Here is a 19,981-nt window from a genome sequence, read left to right as displayed (position 1 = left end):
AGTTATTGGCTTCAAAGAAATTTAGTATTCTTGAGGCCAACAACATTTCAATCAGTTTAGAAAATACAGGCAGTATGGCGATTGGCCGATAATTGGATGCATCTTGGCGGTCTCCGGATTTATACATTGGATTGATTCTCGCCAGTTTCATTTTGTCTGGAAACTGTCCTGTAGCGAATACACTGTTCACGATTGCACAGAGCGGTGAAGCTATATACTCGGCTACTGGTTTGATCATTTTAGCGTTTAGTCCAAAAGCGTCAAGTGATGTCTTGTTTTTTTAAGTATTCCATGTTTTTTTCATTTATTTTTCTTATTATGCGAAAGTTCGCGTTGGTAGAAGAAGTTTTGAGATTCATAATCAGTGCTTCATGGTCGGAGATCGAACATGATAAAGTATCAATTATGAATTGGTCCGATTGTAAGTTTGTGAATGCATTATCGATGCAAGTTTTAGAGTTCACGTTGATGTGTGTTGGTTTCATTAACCTATGTTCCAGCCCAAAAGTGGAAGCAGAGTTAATTAGCGCATTTTTATCATTCGAATCTACTAAGAAATCCACATTAAAGTCACCGCATATGATGACTTTGGTTTTTGATTCGAATGTGTTAAATATGTGCGTTAGTATTTCTTCAAGTTTTAATAAAAACATATTTAAAGTCGAATTTGGCGACCTGTAAATAAAAATAATAATTGTTTTTATTTGTATTAAATAACACGCCGCTACTTCGCATGCAAGCTCAGCAGATTGCACTGCAATGTCATTTAATTCGACGCAGTCAAGGTGATTTCGGCAAAATATTGCAACTCCGCCATGTATGTGTTCACTACGGCAAAAACTGCTGATCAGCCGAAAGTCACGAATATTAAATAAATTGATTTGTTTGTCATTTAACCAGTGTTCTGTCAGACAAAGTAGGTCAATATTATTTACGTTGACTACATTTGACAAAGCAGCTGATTTATTTGATAAGCATTGAATGTTCAGACAGAGTATATTTAATATATTTACTTGTCGTTGCTTGGTTGCTTTTGGAGCCTGAATAAAAAACGATCCACGAATACTCCTTGAGGCCATATTTCCGGCGATTTAATTTTTTCTAATTCTGATTCCAAAACTGATACCTTGAATGATGAATATACGTTTGGATGTTTGGATGTAATTTTTTTGCACGTCACGTTTTCGAAATTTTTGTCCCGCAGGTAATTTTCCAGTTGCTCTTCTGTTGTTTCTGGCGCCAGTCGAAACACATGTAGATGCGCTTGCTTCACCACACCTTTTATCACGGCATTTGCATTTGTGCCTTCGATAGATGTGGCCTTTCGCCTTGGCGCTTTTTTTCTTTGGACCAAAGTCCAATTTTGTTCTTCTGTTACGCTCTTATTGTTAGTAACAGCGTTGGAAGGCAAAGCGGTAGACGCCACGGCATCACGGAACGTTTCAATTTTCCGCTCTTCCAGTTTCTTCAGCGCCGTTGCTACTGCAGCACTAACTTGTTCACTTGAGATTTTGCTGGGATCTTTTTCCTTGTTAACATTCGATTTCTTTCCATTCTTTTTTTTTGATTTCTTATTGACTGCTTTCTCAGTATCGATATCAATACTGGGTGCAGCTGAAGAAACCTGCTCCTTCTTTTGATTCGGATTTACCCATTGCAGCAGCTTGATTTTATCCTCAAGCTGCTGAATTATGTATTCCTTATCCTTTATTATGGTAATTTTGTCTTCTATTATGGTGTTTTTGTCGGCAATTGTTTTTTCAAGCCTAGAAATTGTTTCCATATGGTCACTGTACACTTCACTGTTAACACAACACTGTATCAGATTGCGATATAGAAATTTGAAATTTTTCTATTAGCACAACAAATATGGTACATTTTTCCGCAGTTTTTACAAATGCCTACATTTGGGGCCTTTGTTTCACAGCAATTATAGGAGCTTTTCACTTCCGATTCTGGCACTAATGGTGTCGATTGCGACGTCATTGCGGCAAGTTAAAATGGCACGTCTGTACGTTACGGCGGTCAACGAAAGACTCATATATAGATTAATATATATATATATATATATATATATATATATATATATATAAATAGTAGTCTTGAATTTGTGTATATTTTGTAGAGTTTCGAACAAGAATCCAAAAGTAATAAAAAACAAGAAAAGTTTTTTAATAAACAATTTCTTTATTTATTTATTTACTGTCGACGTTTCGGAACTAGGTACGTACTTCAGGACATCTGTCAAGAAACATGATCTTGATGAGATTTAAGCAAACAATATGTTTAAGAAAAGAAAATGGATTTTTCTTAAATAATAAATCAATTGAAAAAATAATAATGTACAGAAATATGATAATATGATCAAAATGAAAATGATAAAAATAAATGAGTGGATTATCTAACAGGATATTAAAAGCAACGTATACGTTTGATAACGTATATTCAAACATACAGGTAATTAATTCAATTTAGTCATTAACTTTTTCTTAAAAAATTTTCCATAACTTTCAAAAAAAATTTTATCGCTTTTAATATCCTGTTAGATAATCCACTCATTTATTTTTATCATTTTCATTTTCGAAATTGAAATATTTATTTTTATTTTGAAATTTTGAACTTTTTTCAAAGCAATCACGCTTCGTTACCTCCTTGAGACGAAATATCGAAACGCGTAAGCGCCGCGTTGCGGTCTAACGGTTATACATTGGTACGGAACGCATAAACAAGTAAACAAAATTTGTAATTATTACTTAAATCTTTATAAAATATCTGATAATTTGATGCGCGTATGTCTAATGATCATTTTTGTCCGCCAAATGGCCTTTCTTTTCCTTTTCTTAATGGATCTCCAAAACCGCTTGACCTGCCTTTCTAAAAATTTAATCAGTTTTTCATTTTGTTTATACAAATAAAATGTTTTTTGAATCATTCGAATCAGACGCTTTGTTTTCTCAAAGACTGAATTACCATTTTGCCACTTTTTACCCCGTATCTTAGAAACGATTTGTTCTGCCTTTACCAAAAACGTTAAAAAGTTAAAAAATAATTATTGTTAAACGAAAGTATGAGATATATTTTAATCAAATAATTACACTAATTGAAATAGACAAAATTGCACAAGTTAAAACAAACGGCAAAAAGAGTTCGTTCTTCAGATATTAGTAAAACACATATTAGTAGATTCTTTTTTGCCAAATTATTCGATTAGCTAATTTTATAATTTTTCGACTGTTTAAGTCTTTCTGAATGAAAATGATTAGAAACCACCAACTTAATCAATAACTAATTAGACAAAATTTTGCAATCTACACTTGATTAATTTGATTAAAAAATCTATAATCATCATAACTTGAGTGCACAAATCCGCACATAGAACGTACACATGGCATAACCTAAAAGATCGGACCATTATTCCAAAATTTAATAAATTTTTATAATTGATCACTTATTGTAGTTCCATAAAATTTATGTTAGTTTAGATTATTAGATTAGATACTATAATTTTTATCTCTATACAAGTTTTTTTTTTTTAATTCTACAATTAATTACGAAGAGAATATTCGATTTCTGTTGATAAATTGGCAAAGGCAGGTTCAGCGGTTTCGGAGATGCAAAAACAGTTAAAAGGTTATCAATCAATTTGGTGATTTTGGAAGAAGTCATCATCCGATTAGAATGTTTAAAAAAATATATCCCTTGTGTTGACGGTGTGAAACAATGATTAGTTTCAAATTAACAGTATTTATAATATTTATTTAAAAAAATTTTAAACCATTGTTATTTCTCATTGATCAATTTTGATGGAGCATTGATTAATTTTATTCCTCGAATATCTATTTACTGTTAAGATAACTACTCGTTTGTATTCCCAAATGGAATAATGATTTACATTATGCTCACATAAGAAACACACAAATATAAACAACCAGAGAATTGGCAGTCTTGCGCGAAGTTATTTAGATTTAATAATCTATAGTGATGACAGACTATATTAGTTGATCGTGTCCATAAGAGAGAGGAGAGTAAAATGAGAGTGCGCGTAAACCACCAATCACCTTCTTTACTCGCAGATCAGCATAAAAAACTAAATCAAAATTAAAAACTAAACTTTAAATAATAAAAAAAAATTCGGGGCTTCTTGCGAGGCCGTCGGCGATCGCCGACGCCTAGCGCCGCTACTGTGTATATATATATATATATATATATATATATATATATATATATAATATGCATATGTGTTTGTACATGTATATTGTATATATATGTACTGTTTATATGCATATTTATGTATATGTATTATGCTTTTGTATGTTTATATATATATTTCTTTTTACTTTTCATTTCTTATGTTTGTCTATCTGTTTAGTTATAATTGTTATTGTTGTTATAATTATAATACTTGTATCTATAGTTATTTTTCCAATTTCTGCATTTTTTCCTAGTTTATATTAATTTCTCAATGTTCATTCTGTAGATCCACTGATGATGACATAAAATCTTATGTCGAAACGTTTGGAACAAATTAAAGATTAACTTCTAAATCTTTCCTTTTATTTGATGTATTGCCCTTGAAGAACTTACTCATATTTCTCAACATCAAAACTAACTTCTTTAACATATATAAATATATATGTATATATATATATATATATATATATATATATATATTATTTATTTATTTATTTATTTATTCATTTAATAAACAAGCCCTTAATTTCTATTTAGGCAAATTTAAGACTTTGTTTTTAAAGACAAATTTGGTTTTTTGTTTTTAATTTTATATTTTATTCACTTCAGTTTAAATTTCTCTACATATTATTAAATATTAATTTTTATTTTAGGCCTTAAAATGGAATATAACACCAATAACAATTGTCGGATGGCTTAGTGTTTATATGCAATTGTCAACTTCTTTGAGGAACACTGTTTCCAAGGAAGATAAGGAACAAAAGTTGTCAAATGTTCAAGATTCTTTCATTTTGCCACAATTTTCTGGCATAGAATTTTCCCAGATTTGCAAATTATTAGATCTCTGTTCAATGGATATTGTTATGGCATCATTTTCCTACAGTGTTATTGCAGCATCTGCCATGGCCCTTACGTTCAACAAAACACATGCAATGAATATTTCAGGTAATAATATTAGGTCTACCGGAATGTTCTGTCCATTTGTGGAATAAACCAAGTTACATTTTTTTTTGTTTTTGTCAATTAACTTTATTGAATAATTTAATTTTTGAAAAATGTTTCATCTTTAGATGCAAAAAATTGAACCAGTCCTTGTTTGACATATTCGTTTTTAAATTTTTGGCCTGACTAAGAGTGCATTCGCGTTGGACGCTTACGCGCTGTGAGTGCTCACACTTATAAGCACAAATTTTTAGTGTTCGAGATGGCCGATAAGCGTTTAGAATCAATAACTAAATTTCGTTCGTTTTGGATACTGTGAGCGTCAATAATCATCAACGGTCCGTAACAGTAATTGTGTAAATTTTATTACTTTCTGGATCAATTAGCTCAACAAAAAATAATTGTGATCTACAGCTTGCCATTTTTGTGGGATTATAATTAATTTAACAATTAATAAATCTTGAATATTTTCAAACTAATCTTATCTTTCTAATATGATCAGAAATGGTTTGTTGAGCTGAATTAAACTTTCCTGCAATCTCCAATGTTATCAGAAAACAAACTTGCTCTGACATTACCTTTACAACATCGTTGTCAATCAAAGGTGCTCGCCCAGAACAGGAAGGTTGAAATCGCCTGTTTTAAAATTTTTGTACCATCTTTTGCATATGCTATCAAAAACTGTATCTGCACCAAACACTTTCAATAAACTTCTACATGCTTCTGTAACATTTTTTCCTTACAAGGGAAACCTCAGGTTCACTCTTCTGAGATTTTGATGAAATTTCGCATAGTGATGGAGTTGATAGTCAAACTGAACTCCAAAATATATTATAGGCCTGTGAGAAGTGGTTTAAATATAAAAATTAATTCAAGTTGCGAAAAATGTTTTTGTTCGACGTTGAAACATATTGAAATGAATAAAACAGCCAATGTGTCGAATGTAGAAAGTTTATTTTAATTTTTTATACGTTTCGAGACTAGATGTGTCTCATAATTCAGCTAAAAGACCTTTTACGGCAGTGGTTACGAACAACACATTATCCAATTGTGATTTTTTAAATTAGTATTTTGTGAAAATATTGTGTAAATACAAGTTTAATGTTTATAATACATAGTGTAGTGTATTACCATATCCTGATACCATGGATTATTAAAATTTTCCAATTTAATACTAAGATTATTGATTGTAAGTACTATTTTCTATTTTATTTTTCTTTTCACTCCAATTCAATTGTTTTTAGTTTGTAATTTTATTTTTAGTTTCCACTGAATGAAGGCTAGGATTATACCCGAAACGTATGGATTTAAAATAAATTTTTGAAAGAAATTCATGTTTTATTGTTGTTATACCCGATTACTAGACTTTGTTAATACATATGTCAACATCAAATTCAGAATCATATAATATATATATATATATATATATATATATATATATATATATATCATAGCTGGGCACCGTTAATCAAATAGTTAACTTCGTTAATCGTTAATCCGCTACAAAAAAAGTTAGCTTCGTTAAACGTTAAATCGTTACATTTCGGAAGAATTAACGCAAGTTAACGTTAATCGTTAATCCGTTAATATGTGTAAAATTACATTTTTATATCATTGTGTTAGTAAACTTAAAAAACTTATTGGTTTAGGTTCTGGAAAAAACAAAATACTTGTATAATTCAAATGTGTAATTTAACCCCGTGTGTATAAGGAAAATAGCGCGACGCGCTTTATGCACACACCGTGATAATGACGCTATTGGTCAACTTTCCGTTTTTATGATTGCATATTGTTTTTACAAGAATTTTTAACTTCCCGAAGGAGAAATTTATGTTTTCATCAAAAAATCCGATTTGCTAATTTTATGTTTTCTCGACGTTTCAAGCCATTCTGAATCGAATAAGACCAAATTTGGAAAAAGTATGTGTGTGTGCGTGTGAACAGATTTTTTGCCGTAAATCGACGTTCTCTCAAAAACGGTTCGACCGATTTCAAAAATTTAAAAGCCAATCGATGTATCTCGATGAGGATTATCGTTTGTCGGATTCGTGCGACGATCTGTCGAGCCGTTTCCTTGTAAATAGCAGAAAAGTGACAAAATTTTCGTCCACGTTTTAGCCCGCAATTCTGAATCGATTCTGAAAATTCAATAACCGTTCGAAAGATATTGGTTCGGAATCGTGCTGATTAGTTTTTCGTAACGATCGGCCGAGCCGTTTTCTTGTAATAAAGTTAAAAAAAAATCCGACAATTTTTATGATTTTTTTTTTGACGGTAGATATCATAGTCTTCTAGATCATACTAAAATATTACCGCCCTACGACAACTTGTTTAGCTTTAAATATTTGTCAAAGTTTGCAAACTTGCAAAAATTTGTTTTGCAAGTTTGCAAAAGTTTGTCAAAATTAGACCTTTCATCGACGTTTGCTCAAAAATGCCTGAACTGTTTTCAGAAATTTAAAAGCCATTCGATGTATCTCAATGAGCACTATAGTTTATCAGTTTTGTGAGACGATCTGCCGAGCCGTTTCTTTGTAATTTAAAAAAGAGTGTTAACTTTTTGTCCACATTTAAACTCATTCTACAGACTCGATTTTAAAAAATAAAAAACTGTTCGAAAGATATTAGTTGGGAATAATACTGATTGGTTTTAGGTGAAAATGTACCGAGCCGTTTCCTTGTAATTAACTGTTGAAAACAAAATTTAAGCCGATTGTTATCAAACTTTCTTTGGCGATGTATATCATGGTCTTATAGAACTTACTCAAATATTACGGCCTTACGACAAGTAGTTTAATTTTAAAAAATCATCAAAGTTTGAGAAAATGAGTAGTTTTGTTGACGTTTGTTAAAATTAAAATTAGATGATTTACTTTGTATAACGATAGATTACTTGGTCTTAATGAACATACTAAACCATTAACGTCCTAAGAAAACTGGTTTAATTATAAAAATTATTGATTAGTGAAAATTTGCTTTTAGAAAATACTCCGAGTTAACGTGTTCGTTCGTTTTCAATTATGCGTAATAAAAGCTCTCGGAATACTTCTAATCAATCATAAATTAATTTGTTTATTAAGTCGATTATTTACACATATCGGGAAGTTCATGTAACTTGCCTCAAGGCTAAATACCAACTAATTTTCTAAATAAAGGGAAAGAGTTTTTTTTGCGAAAAATAGGAAACGCGCGACGGGTTAAGCGTCGGGCATAAGGTGCATATTCCCCTTCATGAACATTAACATGTTCGAGTTCTCGTCTGAAAGCGAGGCTTGTTTTGGTGTCAAAATGTCTTTACCCGTGGAAAATAAACGTTCAACTGCAGCGTTTGAGGGTATAGCAGTATTGTATTTAATAAATAGATTTGTGAATATCTGTTCCCCGAGGATTGCAGCAGACTTTGCGCTTTATTCTTTAAAGAGAAGACAGAATTAAAAACGTCTTTCTCCTCGTCATCATCGTTGTTATTGGCATTGCTCCCTCCGCCACTTAAACTGTCCTTCGAATTTTTCGCTGCTTCTTGTCGTAAGGCATCTTCTACCTTTTTTTCCATGCATTTTCTTACTGCATCCACCCTACTGCTGTCATACGTTTCCAGCCATATCAACCGGGAACTTTGGGTGAAATGCCGCGGCAAGTTGGCACTGTTTATCATTCAGGAGTGGTCCAAATCTTGCGGTGCCGTGCGGTAAATAGTAGGCATTGGATTAACGATTAACGGACTTCTGGTATTTTAACGGAAGTTAACGTGTCCGTTAACATTTTTAAAAGTTAACTTAAAAGTTAATCCGTTAATCAAAATGTTAACTTCGTTAATTAACGATTAACGGATTAACGAGTTAATGCCCAGCTATGTATATATATATATATATATATATATATATATATATATATACGCCCGAATATTAAACTCAAATTAAACATATATATATATATATATATATATATATATATATATATATATATATATATTGAATGGTAGAGTCTTGGATTTGTGTATATTTTGTAGAGTTTCGAACAAGAATCCAAAAATAATACAAAATAAAAAACAAGAAAAGTTTTTAATAAACAATTTCTTTATTTAATTATTTGTTTTACTGTCGACGTTTCGGAACTAGGTACGTTCCATCTTCAGGACATCTGTCAAGAAACATGATCTTGATGAGATTTTAGCAAACAATATGTTTAGGAAAAGAAAATAGATTTTTCTTAAATAATAAATTAATTGCAAAAAAATATAATAATGTACAGAAATATGTTAATATGATCAAAATGAAAATGATAAAAATAAATGAGTGGATTATCAGAACAGGATATTAAACATAATAGAAAATTTTTTTGAAAGTTATGGAAATTTTTTAAGAAAAGGTTAATGACAAAGTTGAATTAATTACCTGTATGTTTGAATATATGTTAGCACTTTTTCACTAAACAAGCTTTTTAACAAAAATGAATTTGTGAGTTAATTTTCCGCCGAATAATTAGATTTTGTAAATCAAAATTACTAAAAGAATTGTCTTTTTTTTTAAATTATTATTTGAAACACAAATAATATTGTTTTTTAGATGTTGTGCGATTGGTTTTTGAAAATTAACTAAATTGAAACTGATGTGTCCTTTGTAACACGTGTAAACACTTGAACGAGAGCTGTGAGATTGTATGTGTGTGTTTTTATATGTTAGGGTGTGAATACTTAAATTGTTGATCTTAAAAGAAAGTCGATATTAATTGTTTGTCAAAAAGTGTAAAAAATTTAAATATGAGTCATGTAATAGGTTGTGATCTGATCTAATGTTGACACTGTTAGAAACATTTATGAGAATGAGACAACTCTCCGCGTATAACCTTCTAAAGATGCAACTTTCATGATATAAAATCTTTGGAGTGAAATTAAATGAATGGGCGTTTTCTATAGAGTGTTGTACTAGGGTACTTTTGAAATTTTTTTGTTTATGGTGGACCACACTTAGTTCATGTTGTCTCATTCTCTTGTGTACATATTGGGAGGTTTGTCCAATATATTGAAAAGCACAGTCATTACAAGAAACAGAGTATACTACATTAGTATTGAGATTGGATGGGGTAGGGGATTTAATGTTCGTAAAGAATTGGTTGAAGGAGTGTAAGGATGAGCCTGATACTAAAATGTTTTCTTCTAACAAAATTTTTGCAAAATAATAATATAAATCTTCAACGTATGGTATGCTGCAGTAAATAAGATTGGTGTTTTTGATGTTGGTACTGGTATTGGGAGAATTAATTTGTGTTTTTAAAAAAGTTCGTCTTTTTTGAATAACTGAATGAATGAGATTTTTAGGGTAACCATTTTCAATTAGAGTTATTTTTACTAGGGATAAATTTTGTGGATGGAAAGTTTGGTGAGACAACAAAATAGCATGGTCTGTAAGGGAAATAATAGTGTTTATCTTATAGTTTCTGGGACAGTATGAGGAATAGTGTAAGTATCTACCCGACCATGTAGTTTTTCTATACCAATTTGTTCGAATAAAGTTATTAGTGTTGTAAACGGATACATCCAAGAAATTAAGCCTGTTGTTCATTGCATATTTCTGTACATTATTATATTTTTTTGCAATTAATTTATTATTTAAGAAAAATCTATTTTCTTTTCCTAAACATATTGTTTGCTAAAATCTCATCAAGATCATGTTTCTTGACAGATGTCCTGAAGATGGAACGTACCTAGTTCCGAAACGTCGACAGTAAAACAAATAATTAAATAAAGAAATTGTTTATTAAAAACTTTTCTTGTTTTTTATTTTGTATTATTTTTGGATTCTTGTTCGAAACTCTACAAAATATATATATATATGTTAAAAAACCGCGAGTGAAGCCGTCCCATCCTCCTACATCTGAAATGGTAAACAACGCTATTAAAAGTCTGAAAGAACGCGGCGGATCAAACAAAAAAACAAATCTCCAAATCATTAGGTTTTTCTTTAAAAGTTTTTCATCCCAGTTTTCCCAAGTTGTATTGTCTTCCTAAAATTCACAAACCTAATTTACCTCTCAGACCTATAGTTTCCGATTTGAATTCTCCCTTAAGTAAACTCTCCAAACATATCAGCTCCATTCTCTCTAAGGTTACTGTTTTATCTAAATTTAATGTTTCCAATTCTTTTGATTTAGCAAAAAATTTAAAGAATTTTACAATTCCTTCCAATTCTTCCTTTGTTAGTTTTGATGTCATCTCCCTTTTTACGAACATTCCTTGGGATTTGGCTTTAGAAGCTGTTTCTGCCCGCTGGAATGATATCCAACCACACACTTCGATTGACTTGGTTTGGTTTAAGACGATTTTAAATTTCATTTTTGTTAACACCTACTTTTGTTTTAATGATCAATTTTATTCGCAGATTTTTGGTTTACCCATGGGGTCTAGTATTAGCCCCCCTGTGGCTGATTTAACACTACAAATTTTAGAAAATTTTGTTTTATCTAATCTTTCGGTTCCACCTCACCTTTATTATAGATATGTTGATGACGTTCTGTTGTGCCTTGACGATTCTCAGATTGTAGACACATTAGACTCTTTTAATTCCTTTAACAAACATTTGCAGTTCACCTGTGAGTATGAGTCGGATGACTCTATTAGTTTTTTAGACTTAAGAATCACTAAAAATAAAGTAAACAATTCTGTCCTGACTGATTGGTATCAGAAACCAACGTGGTCAGGAAGATATTTAAATTATTTGTCCTTTCATTCGCGTTCCATTAAAATTTCTGTCATTATCTCTCTTATAGACAGGGCTATTTTACTAAGTAACAGTATGTTTTGGGAAAAAAATTTGACTCTTATTCGTTCCGTTCTCAAAGACAATAGTTACCCTTCGCACTTGGTCAACAACATCATTAATAATAGATTAATTTATTTGCAAACTAATTCTAATAATTCATTTTCACCTTCTTGTTCAAATTCAATAGCTTCCTCTTCCGCCCAATACAAAGGAACTATCTGTTTACCTTTTTTAAGCAATTTTTCGTATTTTTTAAAAAAGTTATTTTCTTCAGAAGGATTCCGATTAGTTTTTAGTTTTGATAATACGTTTAATTGCCTTTTTTCGGTTCTTAAGTCTAGAACCCCGTCTGATAGGGTCACCGATTCTGTTTACAGGTTGGATTGCAATGATTGCAACTTGTGTTATATTGGAGAAAGTTCCCAGTATATTTATAAGAGAGTTAATCAACATATTTATAATTCAAAAAATCCAAACCAATTCAAAACGATGTTTTCAGATCATATGCTCAATTTCAATCACACTTTTAACACTTCCCATCCGGTTATCCTTTATATCGAAAAAAATAGTGACCTTACAAAATTTGCTGAATCCTTTTTTATTTCATTAAATTCCTCCTCTTGTGTTAATAAACGCAATTCATCCCACCTTTTACATGATAGTTATCAGATTGTTATTGATTTTTTTAAAAAAACATAAAATTAATTTGCTTATCTCTTTTTATTATTTTTTACAATATTGTTTTTTCTTGTTCTAACGTTTACATGGTTTTCTTTTTCCTTTTGATCAATTCCAGTTCAAGCACTGTTTGTTCGAGGCGTTTTTCGTGCTTCGAGAATTTTGTCCTTGATGCGTCCCCTCCCATTCCTATCAATACGCCTCAGTCGAGTCTGGATGCTCGGTATGGGCGTGTTTCTCGTCTCACAATTATGTATTTTATAACTTTTAGTCAAATTAGTTTCAAATCTTTTAGTTATTCATAATTTTTTCTAAAAAAATGTTTTTCTCTAATATGTTATTAAGTTTAATTTTTTAAAATAAATTTTTGTTGAGTGTTTTTGTCCTGTGGTGTGTATAATGTTTCTCTATGCTACAATTAATCTATATTGTTGTTTATATTAGTAATAAAATTTTCAAATTGTTGTAGTTGCTGAATGATGACACGCATCTTGTGTCGAAACGTATAAATAAAAGTATTTACACTTTATACCTTTTTTATTTCGACGAATGGGCTGCTAGTTACTTTGAAATATGTTTCAACGTCGAAAAAACTATCAAGATATATATATATATATATATATATATATATATATATATATATATATGATACAGTTTTGCAGCCACAAGTCAAAAATTAAACCAGAACGTAAATATAAATCTTTTTAATACGTTTCGAGCTATTCTGCTAGCTCATCATTCAGCTAAAAAACAAACAGAGTAATAAAACAAAGTAACAAAATAAAATAAAACAGAATTAAAATTATACATACCAAACCAGTTTTGCAAGTTATTAAACATTCAAAAAATTATTTTATGTAAAATTTGACAAACATGAATATTTTGTTCTAAAAACAAAAAAATATGTATATATATATAAAATTTTGAAAAATGAAATCAAGTAATCGAAATATATCAAATTCTGAAAGATAAAAGAAAATAAAAGAAAATATCAAGTGGTAAAAAATTGTTCAAATATTAAAATAAATCAGATTTACATATATTAATTAAATTTTGATAGCTGTCAAAAAGTAAGGAAGAAGAAGTTCTCTTATTAACACATTCAGAATTTAAAAAAATGAAAACAGATTCAGCAAACCTTCTCAGGTCAACATTTTGTTCAATATATAAAATAACTGGATTGTTTAGGTCAAATGTGTGTTTAAAATTTTGCATATGGTCTGAAAGCATTGTTTTATATTGATTTTTATTGTTTGAATTATATTTATGTTGAAGCATTCTTTTGTATATATACTGTGAACTCTCCCCAATATAGAATTTTTCACAATCATTACAATTCACCTTGTAAACGGAGTCAACAATTCTATTTTGTGGTGTTTTTGATTTTAAAGGAGTATACAAAGAATTTAGAGTATTTTCAAATTTGGAAACTAAAAGAAAACCTTCTTCAGAAAATATCTTTTTTAAAAAATAAGTAAAATTGCCTAAAAATGGTAAGGAAATAATACCTTTATAACGATTTAGAAAAGATGAAGAATTTATTAAACTAGTATCAATAGGTAACGAAAGGTTATTATTATTAATGTTAATTTTATTATTATTTAAATACTGCATACGGTTTTTTATAATATTATTAACTAATTTTTGAAGGACAATCCTGATATTATTGTTACGAGAGCAGACAAGGGTAATCTCACTGTTGTTCTCAATAAGGAAGATTATTTTTCAAAAACATATAACTTGTTGAAGGATGAAGTTTTTTATAGCGAATTGGCCAACGATCCCACAGATCACTTAAATAGACAGACACAAAAACTTATTAATAATTTAATTGACAAAAAACAAATTACTAATTCATTAGGATATTCGCTTAAAGTTTTTCATCCTAATTTTCCTAAATTATACTGTCTTCCTAAAGTTCATAAACCAGATTTACCTATAAGACCTATTGTTTCTGATATTAACACTCCTTTAAGTAAACTTACGAAGCACATCAGCACTATTCTTTCTAAGGTTACCATTTTGTCGGAATTTAATGTTTCCAATTCTTTCAATTTAGTTAAACGTCTAAATAATTTGCAAATTCCTCCTGATTTTTCTTTTGTCAGTTTTGATGTCATATCGCTTTTTACTAATGTTCCTTGGGACTTAGCGTTAGATGCTATCTCAGATCGTTGGAATGATATCCAACCCCACACTTCTATAAACTTATTTTGGTTCAAATACATTTTAAAATTCATTTTTAGTAATACTTATTTCTGTTTTGAGAATAAATTTTATTCACAGATTTTTGGTTTGCCAATGGGCTCTAGTGTTAGTCCCCCTCTTGCTGATTTGACTTTACAACTTCTAGAAAATTCTGTTTTGCCTAAACTTCCTGTTCAACCCTTCATATATTTTAGATATGTTGATGACATTCTTTTATGTTTAGATAATAACTATATGAACCATACCTTGAATTGTTTTAACTCTTTCAGTAAACATTTGCAGTTCACTTGTGAACAAGAGGTTGACAATTCTATTAGCTTTTTAGATATTAAAATTATTAGATTTAATAATAACAAAATTTATACAAATTGGTATCAAAAGCCAACTTGGTTCGGTCGTTACATTAACTATTTTTCCTTTCATTCCCGTTCGATCAAAATTTCTATTATTATTTCATTAATTGATAGAGCTATTCTTTTAAGTGATTACATCTTTTGGAACAAAAATTTAGATTTAATCCGCGAAATTCTTGTAGACAATTCATATCCGTTAAAATTAGTTAATAATATTATAAAAAACCGTATGCAGTATTTAAATAATAATAAAATTAACATTAATAATAATAACCTTTCGTTACCTATTGATACTAGTTTAATAAATTCTTCATCTTTTCTAAATCGTTATAAAGGTATTATTTCCTTACCATTTTTAGGCAATTTTACTTATTTTTTAAAAAAGATATTTTCTGAAGAAGGTTTTCTTTTAGTTTCCAAATTTGAAAATACTCTAAATTCTTTGTATACTCCTTTAAAATCAAAAACACCACAAAATAGAATTGTTGACTCCGTTTACAAGGTGAATTGTAATGATTGTGAAAAATTCTATATTGGGGAGAGTTCACAGTATATATACAAAAGAATGCTTCAACATAAATATAATTCAAACAATAAAAATCAATATAAAACAATGCTTTCAGACCATATGCAAAATTTTAAACACACATTTGACCTAAACAATCCAGTTATTTTATATATTGAACAAAATGTTGACCTGAGAAGGTTTGCTGAATCTGTTTTCATTTTTTTAAATTCTGAATGTGTTAATAAGAGAACTTCTTCTTCCTTACTTTTTGACAGCTATCAAAATTTGATTAATATATGTAAATCTGATATATTTTAATATTTGAACAATTTTTTACCACTTAATATTTTCTTTTATTTTCTTTTATCTTTCAGAATTTGATATATTTCGATTACTTGATTTCATTTTTCAAAATTTTATATATATATATATATATATATATATATATACATATTTTTTTGTTTTTAAAACAAAATATTCATGTTTGTCAAATTTTACATAAAATAATTTTTTGAATGTTTAATAACTTGCAAAACTGGTTTGGTATGTATAATTTTAATTGTTTTATTTTATTTTGTTACTTTGTTTTATTACTCTGTTTGTTTTTTAGCTGAATGATGAGCTAGCAGAATAGCTCGAAACGTATTAAAAAGATTTATATTTACGTTCTGGTTTTATTTTTCGACTTGTGGCTGCAAAACTGTATCATATAATGTTTCAAAGTCGAAACAAACAATATCAAGATATATATATATATATATATATATATATATATATAAATATAAATATTATATATTTATGTAGTATATGTAACAAATTAATAATTATTATTATTTATTATAATAATTTACCAGATATATATAAAAATAAAATAAAAAAAATATTTAACTCTACCAGTTCGAACTAGCGCATATCAGCCTTTGACTTCCACAAAAAGCACACGATCGGCAACGATAGCCGCTCAGCCATCTCGACATAATATTAACAGGGAAAGCTATGTGCGGAGATAGCGCATAGCTCATTTTTTGCAACTTAAATTAATTTTTATAATTAAACCACATCTCATAGGCCTATAATATTTTTTGGAGTTCAGTTTGACTATCAACACTATCACCATGCCAAATTTCATCAAAATCCCAGAAGCATAAACCTGAGGGTTTCTCCTTGTTAGTGAAATTTGTTTAAAATACAGTAGCATAAAAGAACTTTGTTAGTCGCCACGGTTATCGTTACATACTTAGGGCTAATATGAATCAACTTGATTAGAGTTATGTTCTATGTCAATATGTATACATTAAGCAATAAAAATATAAAGTGAAACATGCAATAAATGTGGCGTAATGTCAATTTTGGACAGAACTTTCAAGTAAATTTAATATATTGTATTTTGATATTTATTTTAGTAGGTAATTTACTTCACTTCACTAAGGCCCTCATGTTGGTACAAAGTTTTACATTTTATTAAATGCAATATACACCAACATATTTGGTAACCCACCATGTTGTTATTACATTGTCACTTCTTTGTTTGCGTTTCTGTAAATATAAAATCCAAAATTTTTAATCTTTGTGATCAAGTTTAATCTTTGATAAAACTGATAACATCTTTTAGTATTTGAATGTACTAGCTACTTCGGTTTTTGTAAATATTAAATCCAAAATCTTTGATTCAACTGATCACATCATTTAGTATTCGGATGTACTAGCTGCTTTTCTTACATTATTATATTTTTTTAGGTTTCTCATGGAGCAATTTAGAACCTTGTGTAATATGGATGTCCCCATACTTTGAAATAATAGCAGAAGAAACAACAATGCCATCAGTTAGAATACTGACTGACGCTATTCAAAAGAGTTCAGGATTGAAGCACATATGTCCAAATTTAGTTGTAGATGAATCACATACTCTACAAACACATGTCACATCTATTGATATGTTTGTGAGTATAATAAAAACATTATTTTAATTCTTAAGGGTAAATTAATGAAAAATATTATTTTAGGAAAACTTTTGCTTTAACTATGCTATATGATACTTACTAACTAAAAATTTTCTGACTGAAACTAACTAAAATATCTTGCATGTAGTTTAATTATTTTTATACAATTAATAGGCATATATTAAAATTGTGGGATTGTAGTTTTGATCTAGTTTTGATTTTCTGAATATTTGACAAACTTTCAGGACACAGTGCAGCTCAGATTACAAGAACCAACAACATTTCTAATAGAAAGGTCGCCTGCACCTATGCAGTCATCAAAGGGTGCTTCAGGATTGTTAACACCTCCAGCTTCTAGTAGAAAGTTAATAGAGAGTGCAACTTCATTATAAATTTGTGTACTTTAGTGTTTAGTGCATATGAATAGACTATGATAGATAATAGTTGAATATTGACAATAAACTTATAACCATTAGTGCCTCAGTATACATATATCATACAAATGAACAAAATTCCAAGTTGATCTGTTTTTATGTTTATTTAATTTTAGTGATAATTTATTATGTAATTAATTGAAAAAGACTGTGCTTTATAATACACAGATGTGAATTGCATGTGCTGTATATATTTATATATATTGTGTGCATATATATGTATACATATTAGGGCGGGTTGATTAAAAATGCGCTTAGGCACATGCGATTTTCAGTTTCTTGGGATCCAAATAAGAAACTTTGCTCAAGAAACCATGCTTCTAAAATGAATTCTGATGTCTCGTGAATTGACCTTGAACTAAAGGTAAAGGTTAAATTTAGACCTATTAGGAGTGCACTGGTCGCATCCAAATGTAAATGTATGATTGACATTCAATTAAATGTATTGATAGAAAATGTGGGAGCCGTGCGAAATTTTACAGGCTTGAAACCACAAGACTTCAAGCAATAATACTATATAAATTTCTTTTGTATTACTTAGTTCAATTGAGTTTTTCATTTTCCTATGTAATCATTAAATAAATTTTGTAATAAAAATTATTTGCTGAATTTTGTCATCTCAAGTGCCAAATATGATTTTTTTTGTAATTTTTTGTATGATGGACCTCTCAGGGGTCCCATTGGGTAAAACACAGGCATTGGTGGATTGGCCTTTCAAAGTTAGTGGGTATACATTATATAAACATTTGGACGCGATTGGGGCACACCAAATGGTCAAAATGATATTTTTCATAATTTAACTTTCACCTTTGGGTCAATGCACAGGACATCAGAATTCATTTTATCGGTATGATTTCTTAAGCAAAGTTTCTCATTTTGATCTTTAGAATCCATAAATCATAAGTGCCAAAGCGATATTTTTTGTCCAATACAAATCGATCCGCAGATATATATATATGTATATATATATATATATATATATATATATATATGTATATATGTATATATATGCATATATATATTAGGGTGGTCCTTAAAATGGTCATTTTCGAATTTCCTTGCTCCAAGGGGCTCAAATGGTTCCAAATAGATAAAAAACAATTCTCTGAAAGTTTTAGCTCTTAATATTAACGTTTAGATAGAGCGCAATTCAATCAAAGTTTGTATGGGAAGAGCATGGAAAAAATTTTGAAAATTTAAAAAAAAAATGTTTTAGGTATGACTTAGCGACAAATAAATGAGTTTTATTCATTCATTTGTTCGCTAAATTACATCTAAAAAACATTTTTAAAATTTTTGAAAATTTTTCCATGCTATTTCCATACAAAACTTTGATTGAATTGTGCTCTATCTAAACGATAATATTATATTAAGAGCTAAAACTTTCAGAGAATTGTTTTTTATCTATTTGGAACCATTTGAGCCCCTGGGAGCAAGGAAATTCGAAAATGACCCTTTTAAGGACCACCCTAATATATATATATTTATATATATATATATATATATATATATATATATGTACATGTATGTATGTCAATGGTGGTCCTTAATCTGGATGTTTTCGAATTTCCTCGATTCCAAAGGCTCATATGCTTCCAAATTGATAAAAAAAAATATCTGGAAGTTTTAGTTCTTAATATTAACCAAAGTTTCTATGGAAATAATATAAGTAAAATTCCATTTGTTTTATAACTTAGGAGAACCCGCGCGTTGCTCGCCTCGGATTTTGATGAAACTTGGCACAATGGTAGATTTGATGCCCAAACTGACCGTGGTAAAATATTAGAGGCCTATGAAAAGCGGTTCAAAGGATTAATTAAAGTTTGCATTTTAGCAGCGCGCGGTATGCATAGCTTGCAATGCTTTTTGTTATCAGTAGCAGATTGGCTGAGTGGCTATCGTCATGGAATTATAATTTTTGTTTCGGGGTTCAATTCCCAATTCAGATTTAATATTTTTTATTATTTTT

The 19,981-nt window shown here is 29.5% G+C and overlaps 1 protein-coding gene across 2 annotated transcripts in view; it reads left to right on the top strand.

Annotated features, from left to right (window-relative positions):
* Positions 1-18,952, top strand: part of LOC113377101 (G1/S-specific cyclin-E) — a 79,959-nt gene extending 61,007 nt beyond the window's left edge. For both annotated transcript variants that reach the window (XM_026617296.1, XM_026617297.1), the window contains exons 6-8: positions 4,845-5,136; positions 17,376-17,578; positions 17,824-18,952. In XM_026617296.1, coding sequence (XP_026473081.1) covers positions 4,845-5,136; positions 17,376-17,578; positions 17,824-17,970 — 642 coding nt within the window. In that variant the 3' untranslated portion in view covers positions 17,971-18,952. The remainder of the gene's footprint in view (positions 1-4,844; positions 5,137-17,375; positions 17,579-17,823) is intronic.
* Positions 18,953-19,981: the final 1,029 nt, after the last annotated feature.

This window comes from Ctenocephalides felis, unplaced genomic scaffold (genome assembly GCF_003426905.1).
Source record: "Ctenocephalides felis isolate EL2017-DRISC unplaced genomic scaffold, ASM342690v1 CF-g0.4_SCAFFOLD_01886, whole genome shotgun sequence".
In the NCBI taxonomy this organism is placed as follows: Eukaryota; Metazoa; Arthropoda; class Insecta; order Siphonaptera; family Pulicidae; genus Ctenocephalides; species Ctenocephalides felis.
This window is presented reverse-complemented; position numbering and strand designations above follow the sequence as displayed.